Source organism: Hippopotamus amphibius, chromosome 1, assembly GCF_030028045.1.
Source record: "Hippopotamus amphibius kiboko isolate mHipAmp2 chromosome 1, mHipAmp2.hap2, whole genome shotgun sequence".
Taxonomy (NCBI): Eukaryota; Metazoa; Chordata; class Mammalia; order Artiodactyla; family Hippopotamidae; genus Hippopotamus; species Hippopotamus amphibius.
In genome coordinates this window covers 38,341,733-38,357,785 of record NC_080186.1, presented here as the reverse complement: position 1 = coordinate 38,357,785, position 16,053 = coordinate 38,341,733, and the positions used below count along the sequence as shown (strand labels likewise).

The 16,053-nt window shown below is 41.7% G+C and overlaps 1 protein-coding gene across 2 annotated transcripts in view; it reads left to right on the top strand.

The window, feature by feature from the left end:
• The first annotated feature begins 1,085 nt into the window (after nucleotides 1–1,085).
• Nucleotides 1,086–16,053, top strand: part of EFCAB14 (EF-hand calcium binding domain 14) — a 35,626-nt gene continuing 20,658 nt past the window's right edge. Inside the window, exons 1-3 of one of the 2 annotated variants that reach the window (XM_057709835.1) lie at nucleotides 1,086–2,234; nucleotides 3,949–4,097; nucleotides 7,492–7,637. In XM_057709835.1, the coding sequence (XP_057565818.1) occupies nucleotides 2,056–2,234; nucleotides 3,949–4,097; nucleotides 7,492–7,637 (474 nt within the window). In that variant the 5' untranslated portion in view covers nucleotides 1,086–2,055. The remainder of the gene's footprint in view (nucleotides 2,235–3,948; nucleotides 4,098–7,491; nucleotides 7,638–16,053) is intronic. The other variant, XM_057709827.1, reaches the window with a different exon arrangement.

Here is a 16,053-nt window from a genome sequence, read left to right as displayed (position 1 = left end):
TTGGCAGGTGGATTCTTAACCACTGCACAACCAGGGAAGTCTCTAGAGTGATCTTTTAAAAATCCAAGTGAGAGCTTAAAGCACCAATGGTTTCCCAAAGCCCTCACAGTGGTCCATAAGGCCCTACAAGATCTGCAACTGATGCTTGTCTGACGTCATTTCCTACCACTCTCCTCTTGCTCTTCAAGTCCAGCCACACCAGGTCTTCCAGGTCACTCCTTCCTCAGCCATTGCACAACTCACTCCCTCACTGCCTCCCAATCTCTAACCAAAGGTCCCCTTATCACAGAGGCACTCCCCTTCCCCTTATCATGTTTCAGTTTTCCCCATAATATTTATCACCTCCTGACATTTAATATGTTATTGCTCTCTTTCCACCCGAGTATAAGCTGCAAGAATAGAGTTGGCAGATAAAACACAGGACATCCAGTTAAAAGTGAATTTCAGATAAAATAGAATTAACTTTTAAGTATGACAATGTCCCAGACGTTTCATGGGATATACTTACACTAAAAAAATATTCATTGTTTACCTGAAATTCAAACGTTACTGGGTGTCCTGTGTTTTTATTTGTTAAATCGGGCAACCCTATGCAGGAAGGCAGGGACAGTGCTTATCTTGATTACTGCTGTATCTTCAGCGGTAGAACTGCTCCTGAGGCGTGGTCATCTCTCAGTAAATATTTACGGAATGAATAAATGAACGTGTTCAACGGGGTCATTAACCTGTAACACGCCTAAACCTTTAATAAACAGCATGAGAGTCAGAGGGTTGGAGCCTCTAGGCTGGGTTAGTCCCAACTGCAGGCCTGGGTGGTTGCTGTACTTCCCAAGTAGGTCGAGCAGCTGGCAGCTTTGCCTGGCCCATCCCTGCTCCCCAGGAAACAAAACTCGCCCAGGAACAAGTGAGCGACAGGTCCCCAGAGGCCCTCCTGGGGGCGGGGCCTCCTCGACTGGCAAGTGGGGCCTGCCCTCGCTTGAGCCTGCGCCCTTTAAGGCCCCGCCTCCCCACCGCCCCCTCTAGTGACGTCACCGGACGGCGGCCAATGGGAGAGCGCGTTACTGGCAGGCGGCGCCGGCGGCCGCTGCCAAAGGGGAAGTGAGCTGGGGCTGGAGAGATGGCCCCGGTCTGGAGCCCGCGGCCGCCGCCGCCGCCGCCACCAGCGAGTCGGGAGCAGGTGCGGCCGCAGCCGGAGCGGGGGCCGGAGTCGCGGCTGGAGTGGAGGCGGCGCGTGTAAGTTGCCGATAGTCGCCTGTGCCGGAACACCTCAAACTCTGGGCGGGAGCCCTTCGGGTGGGCTGAGCAGCGCCCCCAGGCCCAAACAGCAGGGCTGGGGTCTCCCCAGGCGCAGGACTGGCTCCTCTCAGGCCGAGCCCTCCAGGCCGGGCTCTGGGTCTTCCTCTGACTCTCCTCAAACTCAGGACGGAGGCCGGAGACCGGTGACCATCTCAGTCTCGGGCTTTTTCTCTGTCGGGGTTGTAGCGGCTGGGAGCTCCCTCCTGCCGCCAGCTAGGGAAGGGCCAGCGCCTTCCCACCGTCTCACTCAGCATCTCCCCCTCTCCTCCCATTCAAGAACAAGTTTCTTTTTTTCTCTCCATTGGAAATTCTGCCCCGGAAGTCCAAAACACCGATCTGTATGTCCTTCCCCAGTTCCTGGAGCACTCTTAGAAGTATTATCGACCGGCCAGGGCTGAGAATCTCTCATTCTTGACTTGACTTTTATCCTCCTTGGGAGACAAAGTTGCCCCCACCCCCCCTTAATACCCTCTTAGCTAACTGACACTCCATGCCTAGGGCTTTATTTCATTTGGATCACCAGCTCCCTGGCCATTTTATGTGACTTCCCCCACCCACCTGAGTTCCAGTTTCCTCTGGGCTCCAATCTAAAGCCCCCAGCGGATCTGGTCAGTCCCACCCCTGGGTGGGAGTGACCGGAGGGGCTCTGGCCCAGGATTCCTCACCCTGGAAGGCAGCTCCAAAGCCTCGAGAGAGTTGGGCGTCGGGTACGAACCTGGCAGCTCAGGAGTGGGTGCTCCACTTACCCCACACAAGAAGATGAAAAAGCGCAAAGAGCTCAATGCATTGATCGGCTTGGCTGGGGACAGCCGGAGAAAGAAGCCCAAGAAAGGCTCAGGCCACCGCCTGCTTCGCACCGAGCCTCCGGACTCCGACTCTGAGTCCAGCTCAGAGGAGGAGGAATTTGGTGTAAATGGAAATCGCTCTCGCTTTGTCAAGTGAGTAACGCAGTGCTGAGGGGTGGGTTGGGGAAAAGGCATCTCCTTGCACTACCAAGGGGGCAAATTAAAGGGAAGGAGAAGGGAGTTGTTAGAAAGAAAAAAGTGTGTAGACCTTGGAAGGCACAGAGGGAGAAAGAATGTTAGGGAGAAGATGAGTTCAGATTCTGAATGAAGGGTAAGGTAGAGATCTATCTAAGTGTACAAAGAGCTCTGAATCTAGTGTGGAAGTGTGGACTTGGGGAGCGTGCCAAGAGCCCAGAGAGACCAAGGTGCGAGTAGCAACGAAGCTAAGGGTAGAGACATAGGAACAGAGAAATTTTGGGAACTAGGTCTTTTCGTTAAGTATAGGAGAGACAGGGACCTTAAGACTGCAGGGTTTTTTGTTTAGTTGTTTGGAGTTTTTTTGTTGTTTTTTTTTGGGGGGGGGGTTGTTGTCATTGGGTTTTTTTGTTTTGGGGGTTTTGTTTTGGTTTGTATTTTGGCAGCATGTGGGATGTGCCCCCAACCAGGGATGGAACACGGACCTTCGAAGTGAAAGCGCCAAATCCTAACAACTAGGCCACCCGGGAACTTCCCTTGGGGTGTTTGTTTGTTTCTTTGTTTTTGCACTGTTGATGGATCTGAATCTTGGTGATGGGGGAATATGGTGAGGGACATTCTGTAAAAAAAAGTATGATCCTTGAGAGAAATGGAGGCTGGGAGACAAAAAGAAGAGGCAGCTTTTTCTCAAATCACTTTTAGGTGGTGCAGCCACTAGACAAATCCAATAGTGAGCAAAAAGGCATTGGGAATTGGGAGTTATGGTAGGAAAGGGCTGAAGGGATCCTTGAAGGTGCCCTTGGACTCTCTTAGGAAGCACGTTAAAAGAAAAGAGTATGCTGCTGAAGACATGGAAGCAAGAGCTAGGCAGAAGGTTAGGGTGCTAAAAGAGATTGAATCCTTTGAGGTTTGTTTAGAATGACCATGTCCTTTTATGTTAAAGGAAGAGATTGGTTTCAAATGAGCTTTGCTAGGTGAGGCACTTCTGGGCAATCCTGGATTTGGGCTGTGAAGATCTGATGAAGTGGAATAGTCAACTGGAATAGTTACCCTGTTGGGTTAGTTTAGACATTGAGTGCTCGTTGAAGTTTGGTGTGAAATCTAACCCCTTTCTATGTTTTCTTTCTTTTGAGCCAATAAGCTGGAGTGTACCAGGTGTCCACTTAAACCTGCCGTTGTAATTTTTTTCATTGCACTTGCAGTAAAACTTGTTCAAAAGTTTATAAAGTTTCAGTAAACTCAAACAAGGTCCTCTGAGTGAGTATGTATTTGAGAGAGAGAAATAGATAAGTGAATTACAGTACAGTGATGGAATGGCAGAGACGCTCTGGTCTTTCCACTTCCCTAACCTGAGCCAGTTTCCAAAGACCTGAATTGATGGTGATGGCAGTGAGCTGCAGTGCCCACAGGTGCTTCCTGTAGCTCACAGGAACTCCCTCTGTTTCATGTGATGTTTGAAACCTTTGTCCCCAGGAGATGAACTTTTTATAGGTCATATTATTTAGACATCTTCAACCTGATGTTCAGATTTAACTGTTACCCTGTGTTCCATGGTATATTAACTGGCTATTCGTTAGAGATGATAATTGCATGGCGACACATGTGGTATTTTGAATAAGACTGTATTCATAATCTCTTTTGTACTCCTGGTTGGATTTGTTCTTATGATCAGGGGAGACTATTTACGATGCTGCAAGATCTGTTATCCCCTCTGTGCTTTTGTCATCCTTGCCGCCTGTGTTGTGGCCTGCGTTGGCTTGGTGTGGATGCAAGTTGCTCTGAAGGAAGATCTGGATGCCCTCAAGGAAAAATTTAGAACAAGTAAGTGGTCACCCTTTTCAGAGTATAATTTTGGACTCTCTTCCAGGTTCTTGGGCAGAGTGAACCACACTGAATTAAGATTTTTGCCCACTGATGAAGCAATTATATGTTCCTTTCAGGATTTTTAAACTCTTTGTTAGCTGTCAGCTTGAATGCAGTAACAGTTATTCGTTTTTAAATCTACAAACAAAAAACAGTGCTTATGAGGACAAACAGTATCTGAAATAATGGCATTGTGGTCAGCGCTCACAGTGCAGGAGGGAAGGGCTAAGATCCAGGATTCTAGAACCTTGGTTAATCTCTACCTGTTGCCACTTCATATTGCCCAACTATAAAGTGGCCATAGCAACACTAGGCTGTTTCCTTCCTCCTCACAGGGCCATTTGAGAAAGAATGTGGGCGTGTCTGTCAGACAGTTTCCTCCTTAAGAAAAACCTATAGAAACATAGGGCTGAGCAGTGATAATAATAGCCCGCTTGTATGGAGTGCTTACTATGTGCCAAGTCACAAACAAATATGTGTCTCATGAGTGTTTTAAAGTTTAAGAAACTTTAAGTTGAAGAGTTTTCTATATTCTAAATTGTTAAGCTGTATTTTGTGCATCCAGAGTACTTTTTCTGAAAGCTGTGTTGGCGTGGAAGCTTCAACCTGTTTTTGCCTAAAGATCTTCCTGTAGCAACACTGAGATCTCTGGTTCTAGGTTTCAAGGGTTAATTTTCTACAGCTAATAAAAATTTTAAAACAACAACAGCAAAGATAAAGTACAAAAGGAAAAGTTATACCCAGAAGATGCTTTACTCAGTCTTCGTTTTAACTAACAATTAGTGCATAGCTACAATCACAACCTGAATTTTATTATAAATAATAAAATTAAATTTTTTAAAAAATTTCTAAGCTAAGGAACCAGTTTCAGGTAGATCAGAAATACCCTAACTTTAGCAGCTGTAACACACCGGGAAACTGACCACCAGGCTTTCTCAAGGTCATAAAGAAATCTGACCCCAGAACTAGAATTCGAGTTGTTTCCTTCCTATCTTAAGCCCTAGGAATCACAGCATCCTAGCTTTCCTCCACCCCAGCGTCTCTTTGCTGCCTGCAGTTAGTTAAGTTCCAGGCCTGACCTAGGGACAGCTAATCCTTAGTGAGTATGTTAATGATGTCCCTAGTGATGTTGCTTGAAAAAAAATATATTGAAATACTAACTTTGGTTTTCTTCTGAGCTTCTGATTCAGGCAATGGAATTGGGTAGGCCACCATTCTCTGCCAGGATCTTCCTGACTTATATGTTTTATCAATTGGTGGGATCAGAGTACAGAATAAGAAAGAATGAGATTTGTATTCTAGTTGTTTTCCCTCCTTAATGTTGTCCTTAGCAGTATTACAAGGTGTTTTTAAGGCCATTGTTTTCTTGGTAAGTAGTAATCATAACTTGGAAATGAGGTTCTGAGAAGCAGTGTTTAACTGCAAATACCCACTGACGACTCGTGCCTGTGCCATCAGCTCTCTGTAACCAGCTGGGCCTTCTACGTTTGTACTACAGCTTGTTTTGGTTATATATAGCAAATTATTTATTTATACATTTCAAAACATTGCTCAGTTCTGCCTTCCAGGGATTTATTTCTCTGACTGCTCTGTGCCTGTGTTTTTAGGACACCAGTGTAATTTGCACCTTAGCTGAGCTTTCCATTTTCAGGAAATTTCTTTGTTTAGAAATGCCAATTTGAAGTGTATACATGTAATAGACCTGACAGTCGATCAGGCAGCAAATATTTATTGAGTACTTGTTAATACCAGTCCCTGGAAGTACTCTGTTCAGGAGATGCTAGGAATTGTACCCTGGACTGTTAGACCTGCTTTCTATCACTGAGCAGCTTTCCCCTGGGACCCTGACTGCATTTGCCAGCCAGCTGAATGAAACAGATTTGGAATTGTCAGTCCAGCTGCTCTGTGGGCTTTGGTTTGCTGCAGTAGATATGCCAGCACCTAAACTGTCTAAAGCAGGACTTCCTGAGAGACGATGGGGTAGGGCCTGGGGCACGTCATTCCCTAGGCTGAACCACTGTGGACTACTTGGCAAGAGTTTTTTGTGTGTGTGAAAGCCATTCTCTTGGCTAAATGAGGTTAATCTTGTAAAACTTAAATAACCTTTCTTTGAATTATGCTTCTACTCTAAATATATTTCAATAAGTTTATTTTTATTTCTTGTTTTTCAAGAGGACAGTGCAAATAAGACCACCTGCTTGTCTGGTTTAAATACCTTTTCGAAAAATTCAGAGCCCCTTGTCCTTTATTTCATTATCTTCCAAGACATTTGTGAGGAAAGGAGGCAGGATTACTGAAATATCTGGGACCAAAAGCAAAGCAGATAGGCTTGGTATTTGTTCTTTGAGGCCAAGGAGTAACTTGATCCTTAAGCCAAAATTGCTGGCTGGCCTCGAGACTCATTAGCTCAGTATTCTTTTTTCTAGAACCAGGTACTCCAAAAGACCTCCATAGTTATTCTAAGGAATGTTCTACTCCCAAGCATTCCTCCCTATCACTCAAGAGATAGGGAGTAAGGGAAAAGAATTTGGAAGAGAAGGACAGTATTGATAAATCAGCCATCTCCATTTCTGGTCATGCAGGCAGAGTAGCAGTTTGGTCATTAGTGCAGAACTTAAAAATGGTCTTGTGCTAATGAGGGTGTTAGGATTTGAGCATCTGTGACAGCTGAAATATACTAGAGTGTTGGTCAGAGAAGCAGAAGGTTTGATTGTTGAATCCTGACTTGCTTATTACTAGCTATGAAACATAGACAAGTCACTTGTTCCTTCTGAGCCTCATTTTCCCATCCATAATATATAGAGATGTATTTGTGCTACGAAAGCATTTTAGGCATTCCTCTGTCATAACATCTGTCACACTGTATAGTAAGTCTAGGGTGACGCCTTGCTCCCCACTAGACTGAGAGCTTCAGGGTCTTTTGTATGCTCTAGTGCCTAGTACAGGGCTGGGCACATAGTAGGGGCTCGATTACAAGATGAGTAATTACATAAAAGTTTATTGCAAACTATAAAGATGTGTAAATATAAAATATTGCTATTGGCATTATATGTTGTATCTAAAGGGTGTCTGCAAAAATCTCCATTTCCTGATCTTAAAGACCAGGAAAAGAGCCAAATAAGTTCTTTTGAGTATTACTATACTAAATTTTAGATGAGTTGCTTTCTATGTTGAAAGAACGTGAATTAGTAATCATGTTGTTTACTGCATTTCATTCTGTTTACATAATCAGAGTGCCTTTACTCGTCTTATCGCTCCTGAAAAACCCCAAATGAGATATAACGAATGTACCCCCTCTTAGCTGTGTGTAGTGTGTATGGCTCTTTATTATTGTTCTTATTTTTGCTTTCAGTGGAATCTAATCAGAAAAGCTCATTCCAAGAAATTCCCAAACTTAACGAAGAACTACTCAACAAACAAAAACAACTTGAGAAGATTGAATCTGGGGAGCTGGGGTTGAACAAAGTCTGGATAAACATCACAGAAATGAATAAGCAGGTAGCAAAAGTGTGATTTTATTTCTTTGTAAGCTATGAATATTTCATTTTGTCTGTTCAGTATGTATCTGTAAGTATAGGGCACTCACTTCAGATTGCTTTACTCTTTGAAATGGTGCTTTGCATACTATGATTCCAACACATTAAAATCATGTAAAATAGGTAATAGTTATGCATTTACCAAATATTGAAAATGTTAACCCTTTCTGCAAAGGAACAGAGTTTTACTAAGTAGAGCAGTTTAGAGGAAGTTAGAAATTCTTGAATCAACTTTTCCTAAGGAGCAGGGTAGGTATTAAAGTTAAGAACAGTGTTGTCTAACCCCCAAGAAAATTGGATGACTTGCTCTTATTATATAATGAGAGCTTATCTTGTTTGAGTTTACAAACTTATAGACACAGCCTTGGGGTGTAGTGCTATATGCTGTACTAAAAACTTAGCAGCAGCTAATGATAATTATTATTCTAGAATAGCATTGGAAGAAATGGCAGAGTTGGTTACATACCTTGGCCAGGCAAGCAGGCCTAGAGTCAAAATTTTCAGTCCCTAAATTGGCCAGATCTCACATTGGTTCCAAAAGAGGGACTCTGCCTGGGGAAAAGAGCATTTTCAGAGGATGTTGATGGAGCATCTCATATGAATAAGGTGCTGCAGTTGCCACTTGGTGGCTATAGCCCCTGTTCTCAGTTTCTGTGGCTTAGTTAAGAAAGACGTGCATTGAAAAGAAAACTCAAGTGCCAAGTAAATGGTACACCCACAGAGTGCTTAAAAATAGCTTTGTCATCCCTCTTGTGGCTAAGAGGGTATTCTGTTCTTCAAAGTGGAGTCAGGAAGTTCAGAGTCAGCTGGGGCGGAGAGCACTGTGCTAGAATAAAGTACTTGCCAATATTTTTGAAGCTACCCCCTCCTTTGAGCAATAGTTCAGGAGTGGGGCAGTTCAGCTCTTGCAACCAGAGATCAGTGGCCTGGGGCAGTGGCTTTCAAACTCTTGCTTGGAACCCACAGTAAGAAATACTTTCCATCATTACCCAGTAAACACATACATACATGTATGTAACTGAAATAAAAGTTTCTGAAAACAGTCACTTGCCCTTAATATTATACTGCCTTATGATATTTTATTTTTTATTCAGTTCTCTTTCATTTTTAAAAAATATACATGAAATAATTGATGGGTTGCAGCCGCTAGTATTTACTAGTTATCATTTAGCCTTGGACTCTCACTAATAAGGGAAAAGCAGCTATTCACTCCTTTTTTTACAAGAAAAATAGGATAAACTGTGGTCTTGCTTGTATTCACAGAGCAAATGAGCAGTTTGGCCAGAGAGTACATCAAGTGAAAGTAAACCACCGTGAAGCACTGAGAGATAATTAGCATCTCTCTGGGGCAAATTATGGGTTCTTTATAGTAGCCAGTCATGGAGTTTACCGTTTTGAGGCATCTAATTATACCAGAAGGTTGTATATTGTGTTCTGAGCTTTGAGCACAGTAATGATGGTGATAGCACTTAAGATGGTAACTGCCACTCACTAAATACCTTCTTTATGCCGGCGCCTATTTGCATTACGCATGAGATCTCCTTATTTGCTTCTATAGCTCTGAGAAGTAGGAGGTGCTATCTCCATTTTATAGATAAGAAAACTAAGGCTCAAAGAGGTTAAGTAGTTTGCCCAAGGTCAACAGCAGTTTGCCCAAGGTCAACAGCTGTGTAGCAGTGCTAACAAAATATTCAAGTTGTAGGAGCCTGTTTTCTTTCCAATTTTCTATTCTGCCTTCCATCTTTATATTCTCTATGGGCGCAGTAGGTGCTTAGTAGATAAAGCTGAAAGGATGTGAAGTCAAGTCCCTATCAGGGCTCATAATCATTCATCATTGATGATTGTCTGTTTTAGTAACTTTTTTACTTACTATTTAAAGAGCACTTAATTTTAACCCCAAAGCAAAAAAGCAGCATTTCAGACTTTATAGTATAAAATGGTCTAATAAGCAAATGGTCTACAGTAGCTATTTTTAATTTCACTAATGAAAAGTCATGTAATATGCATGAAAGTCATGACTCATCTTTTGGCTGGAATGTGGGGGATTTTTCCTTAATGGTTTGTACTTAATTCAACTTTTTAAACTCTTTGAATTGCAATGTGTGACTTTAGAGATAAGTTCTATAACGCTTGAATCCAATCTGACATTCTAGAATGTGTCTGTCAGAGACCAAAGCAGTCCCAGATATCAATAACAGGAGAGTGCCCCTTGTCTCTCTATTCTAGTTACACATGTAGCTTTGCTATAATTTTCCACAGATCTGGACATTATTCCACCCGGGAGAGGAATGCTGAAAAATGGAATCCAGCTTTGCAGTTTCTGGGACTGTAGCTGAGTCCTAGTGACCATTGTGTGGTCCAGGTCTTATAATTGAGTTAGAAGTCCTAAGTGTTGCTTGGTAATTGGAGAATTAGTGGTCAGCTCTCCTGAGCATACTGTTTCTGTGAGACAGCTGATACCCTAGGCCTAGAGCGTTTGGGGTGCGGGGAGAATGGAACAGCACGACACCTTACATTGCCTTGGCTTTCAGCTGCTCCTCTGGTTTTGGGTGAAATGGTAGCTGTCAGCCAGCCACACTGGCCATTTGTGAGACCATTACCATTCTTGGGATACTTGTGACTAACATCAGGCTCTGCCACAGCCTTGGGATAGTGCAGTACCTGGGAGAGTAGTTTCTACCTGGATCCCTCGACCTAGAACACAGCTTGTTGTCCCTTTAAGATCTGGCCAGTTGTCAGTGGAAGGAGTTGTTCCTGCAGGTGAGAGAAAGGTAACCACACAATTGATAGGGCATTTGGAATAATCATATCCTTGCCCATCAGGCTAGTGTAGAGCCAGTTGTGCACGTGATTTGGGGCACTGAGTAAAACACATATGGGGGAGACCGCTTCCCAGTACTTCATGATTGAGCATGTTACGATAGTCTTGGAAGGCCTAGTGGAGGGCATGGGGAAAGGGCCAGCCAAGGAAAACTGTTACACCCCTTCCAGAGCTTTGTGGTGTGTTTTTCCTGTGTGTATATTCCTTTCCCATCTTTTGTCTTTAAAATTTCATGGGTAATATGTAAAGGTATTCTTATATAAGATTTAATAATAAAATACACATAGAACTCTTACGAAAATTCTCCTTCACCTCCATCTCTGTATGTGCCCCTATCACACACAGATACACGCACATTCACACACATTCCCTGTCCCCATAGTTGTTTGCTGTCAGTAGTCTAGGCTACATTCTTACAGTCCCCTTCGTATGCATTTACAGAATCATAATAGCTTTTAATGTGAATTAGCTTATATGTTAGCGTGTGCACATGCACACGTGTACGTGTGACTAAATGGAGTCATTAGGTATATATTCTACAGCTTTCTGTTTACTCAGTATGTCTACATCCTTAGAGTTAGACATTTAGATTGTTTCTAGTCTTTTGCTATTACAAATAAGAAAGCAGTGAATAGTCCTGAGTGTACATCTTTATGCTTGTGAGCGTAATCTTTTTAAATTTATTTTCTTCCATTTTTATTGAGATATAATTGACATACAGCACTGTATAAGTTTAAGGTATACAGCATAATGATTTGACTTAACATACATCGTGAAATGATTATCACAGTACATTTCCTGAACATCTATCATCTCATATAGATACAAAATTAAAGAAGTAGAAAAATATATATATTTTCCTTTGTGATGAGAACTCAGGATTTACTGTCTTAACAACTTTCATATATGACGTACAGCAGTGTTAATTATGTTTATCACATTGTACATCACATCCCTAGTACTTACTTATAACAAGAAGTTTGTACCTTTTGACTACCTTCCTCCAACTCCCCTCCCCTCACAACTCCCCCCGACCCTGCTTCTGGTAACCAACTGCAAATTTGGTCTCTTTTTATGAGTTTGTTTTTGAAGTATAATTGAGCTATAATACTGTTAGTGTCTGTTATACAACAGTGATTTGATATTTATATACATTTCAAAATGATCACCACAATAAGTCTCATGACTTATATCCCCATATAAAGATATTACATAGTTATTGACTGTATTCCCCACACTGTGCATTTCATGCCCCTGACTCATTTCTTTTGCAGCTGGAAGTTTGTCCCTCTTAGTCTCCCTCACTTAGTTCTCCCCATGCCTCCTCCTCTCTGGCAAATACCTCTTTGTTCTCTGTATCTGTAACTATTTCTGTTTTGTTATGTTTGTTCAATTGTTTCTTAGATTCCACATATAAGTGATATCATGCAGTATTTGTCTTTCTCTGTCCAACTTATTTCACATAGCATATCTTTTGGGTCCATCGGTGTTGTCATAAATGGCAAGATTTTATTCTTTTTTATGACTGAGTAATATTCCATTGTATATATATGTGTGTGTGTGTGTGTGTATCATACACACCACAACTTCTTTATCCATTCATCTATTGATGGGCACTTAGGTTGCTTCCATATCTTTTCTATTGTAAATCATGCTATAATGAAGATAGACTTGCATATATCTATCTTATCTAATTAGTGTTTTCATTTTCTTTGGATAAATACCCAGGAATGGAACTGCTGGATCATATGGTAGTTCTGGTTTTGTTTTGTTTTGTTTTGTTTTGTTTTTTGAGGAATCTCCATACTGTTTACCATAGTGGCTGCACCAATTTACATTCCCATCAACAGTGCAGGAGGGTTCCCTTTTCTCCACACCCTTGCCAATACTTGTTATTTGTTATCTTTTTGATAACATTCTGACAGGTGTGAGACAGTATCTCATTGCTGTTTTCCTTTGCATTTCCCTGATGATTAGTGATGCTGAACATCTTTTCATGTGCCTGTAAGTCTATTCAGATCCTCTGCTCATTTTTTAATTGGGTTGTTTGTTTTTCAGTTGTTGAGTTGTATGGGCCCTTTGTGTATTTGGGGTGTTAACCCCTTGTCAGATATATAGTTTGCAAATATCTTTTCCCATTCAGTAAGATCCCTTTTCATTTGGGTGACAGTTTCCTTCACAGTATGAAAGCACTTTAGTTTGATGAAGTCCCATTTGTTTATTTTTGCTTTTGTTTTTCTTGCCTAAGGAGACATATTCAAAAAATATATATTAATATTAATAAGACCAATGTCAAAGAGCTTACTGCCTGTGTTTCCTCGTAGAAGTTTTATGGTTTCAGGTCTTTACATTTGAGATCATTTTGAATTTATTTTTGTGCATGGTGTGAGAGAGTAGTCCAGTTCGATTCTTTCACATGTAGCTGTCCAGTTTTCCCAACACCATTTATCAAAGAGTCTGCCTTTTCCCCATTGTATAGTCTTGCTTTATTTGTTGTAGATTAATTGCCCAGGTAAGTGTGGGTTCATTTCTGGGCTCTCTGTTCTGTTCCATTGATCTATGCATCTGTTTTTGTGCCAGTCCTGTAGTATTTTGATTACTGTAGCTTTATAGTATGGTTTGAAATCAGAGAGCATGATACCTGTAGTTTTGTTCTTTCTCAAGATTATTTTGGCTACCTGGGGTCTTTTGTGTTTCCATACAAATTTTAGAATTATTTGTTCTAGTTCTGTGAAAAATGCCGTTGGTATTTTGATATGGATTGTGTTGAATCTGTAGATTACCTTGGGCAGTAAGGGCATTTTAACAATAATTTTTCCAATCTGTGAGCACGATATATCTTCCCATCGTTTGTGTCATCTTCAGTTTCTTTCATCAGTGTCTTATAGTTTTCTGAGTACAGGTCTTTTACTTCCTCACTCACGTGGCTGTTGGCAGGAGGTCTCAGTCTGCCCCACCATGGCTTCTCCATGGGGCTCTTGAGTGTTCTCGCAACATGGCAGCTGGCTTGTCCAGAATGAGTGATCCAAGAGAGGGCAAAAAGGAAGACACAGTGCTTTTTTATGACCTGGTTTCCAAAGTTGCCCGTTGTCACTTGCACTTTATTCTGTGGACCAAAAGTGAGTCACTAAATGCAGGCCACACTCAAGGGAAAGGGAATTAGTGTTAGATTTATTCCTAGGTATTTTATTCTTTTTGATTAAGCAAGTAGCCTTTAGGACAGATTTCTAGAAATAAAATTACTGAATTAAAGGGTATAAACGTTTCAAATTGTGACAGATAACTCGTAGATAACCATCTAACAAGTCTTCTCCAATTTACATTTCCACTAACAATGCATGAGAATGCCTATTTCCTTATGTGCTTTTCAAACCTCAGAATTATTCATATCTTTTTAAAGGCATGTGTTAAAACTTCCTTGATGCATTTGCTGCTCTTAAGAGGTTTATAGTTTGCTGAGAGTATCTCTCTGGGGCGGAGTTTTCTCACCCATTTTATTTTTAAATGAATAGAGTTGGAATGTTGAAGATTACTCTGAATATTTTGCAGCACTTATGGAGAATTGCATGTTTAAGCGCTTATTTTAAAAATTTCATTATTAAAGAGCTAACACTTATTTGTTATTTTGTTTGTATCAGGTACTGTGCTGAGAGCTCTAGTTGTTTATCTCATTTAATCCTCATAGCCCGTATTAGTCATCTGTTGCTGTATTACAGTTGTCCCAAAACTTAATGACTTAAAACAACATTTATTATCTCACAGTTTTTCTGGGTCAGAAATGTGGAAGCAGCTTAGTTGAGTTGCTCTGGCTAGGATCCCTCTAAGGTTGCAGCTAAGGTATAAGGCCGAGGCTGCATCGTATGAAGGCTTGACTGGGACTGAAGCATCCTCACTCACATGGCTGTTGGCAGGAGGTCTCAGTCTGCCCCACCATGGCTTCTCCGTGGGGCTGCTTGAGTGTTCTCACAACATGGCAGCTGGCTTGTCCAGAATGAGTGATCCAAGGGAGAGCAGAAAGGAAGACATGGTGCTTTTTATGACCTGGTTTCCAAAGTTGCCCATTGTTACTTGCACTTTATTCTGTGGACCAAAAGTGAGTCACTAAGTGCAGGCCACACTCAAGGGAAAGGGAATTAGTGTCCACCTCTTGAAGGGAGGGCTATCAAAGAGTTTGTGGACATATTTTAAAACCATCACACGTCCCTATGAGATGATTGTTGTTATACCATACTACCAATGAGGAAATGATTTCACACGTATGCAGCCTTATCTCCTACTTCCTAGCCTCTACTCCCTACTCTGCTTGGACTGGCCTTCTCAGTGTCCATCCCAGACATAGAGTGTTCATTCTTAGCCATTCATTCGTTTGGTAGATACTTATTGAATGCCTGTCTTTGTGCCAGGCGTATTATAGAAAATAAAACAGACATGGTCTGTTGATGACATGGAGTTTATAGTCTAGTGAAGGAGAGAAATCTTAATTTAAAATCACACATAAATAAATCATTGTCACTCTGAGAACTGCTATGAAGGAAAAGTATTCCTGGGCCTGTTCTTGCTATTGCTCCCTACCTATTCCCTGATGCCACACTCACCCTTCTACCCTAGAAAGGATAGCTGATTTATTTCTATATATAAAACTCTCACTTCTCTATCAGAGTATGACTTGAGTCCTACTTCAGTGAAGCCTGTCCCTTTTAGCCTGCACTAATATTCTTTTCTCAGACTATTCAGTATCACATTTAGTGCTTGTTTCTTTAAAGTTACCTGTCTGCTTCTACCCCTCCCTCTCCCTCCCTCCCTCCCTCTCCCTCCTCCACTCTTTCCCCCTCCCGCTTCCGTCTCCTATTCTCACCCATTTTGCTCCTGCCCCCAGGCTTTCTTTCTGTCCTTCAAATATGCCAGGCTCTTCGCCACACTGGGACCTTTGCCCAAGCAACTCCCTCTGCCCTGAAATGTACTTCTTTTGATCTCTGTCTGGTTAATTTCTTATTATTTAGATCTCAATTTAAATTTCATCTTCTAATAGGGACCGTCTCTGACAGTCCAATCTAAAGTAGCTACTCAATCACTCATCAAGTCACCTTATTTTAATTTTCCTCTAATGCATCCCACTAACTAATATTTTTCTTATATGAAATTGTCTGTCTCTTTGCACTAAAATGTAAACACCAAAGATCACTGACATCTGTGTTGTTCACCACTGGGATCACATAGGGCTTAATAGATATTTGTTGCAGGAATGAATGAGTGAGTGGATGAATCAAAGGAAAGTGGTCTGACACCCCTGAATATATCCCTCCTAAAAGGAAAGAGGGAGGAGAGTTCCAGGGCTCCTCACTGCTCTCCCTTGTCAGAAAACCCTGCTCTCACTCCAAGAGCTCTCTTTAAATAAATACTGTACGTAGTACTTACTACTATCTAATACTTTTCTTGTTTGTTCTTCTGTCACCTTCTACTGGAATGTAAGCTCCATGAAAGCAAAACCTCATGGTCTTGTTTGCCACTTTCTTCACAGTGCTGCGCACAGAGAAGGTACCAGACATTTGTTGAAGAA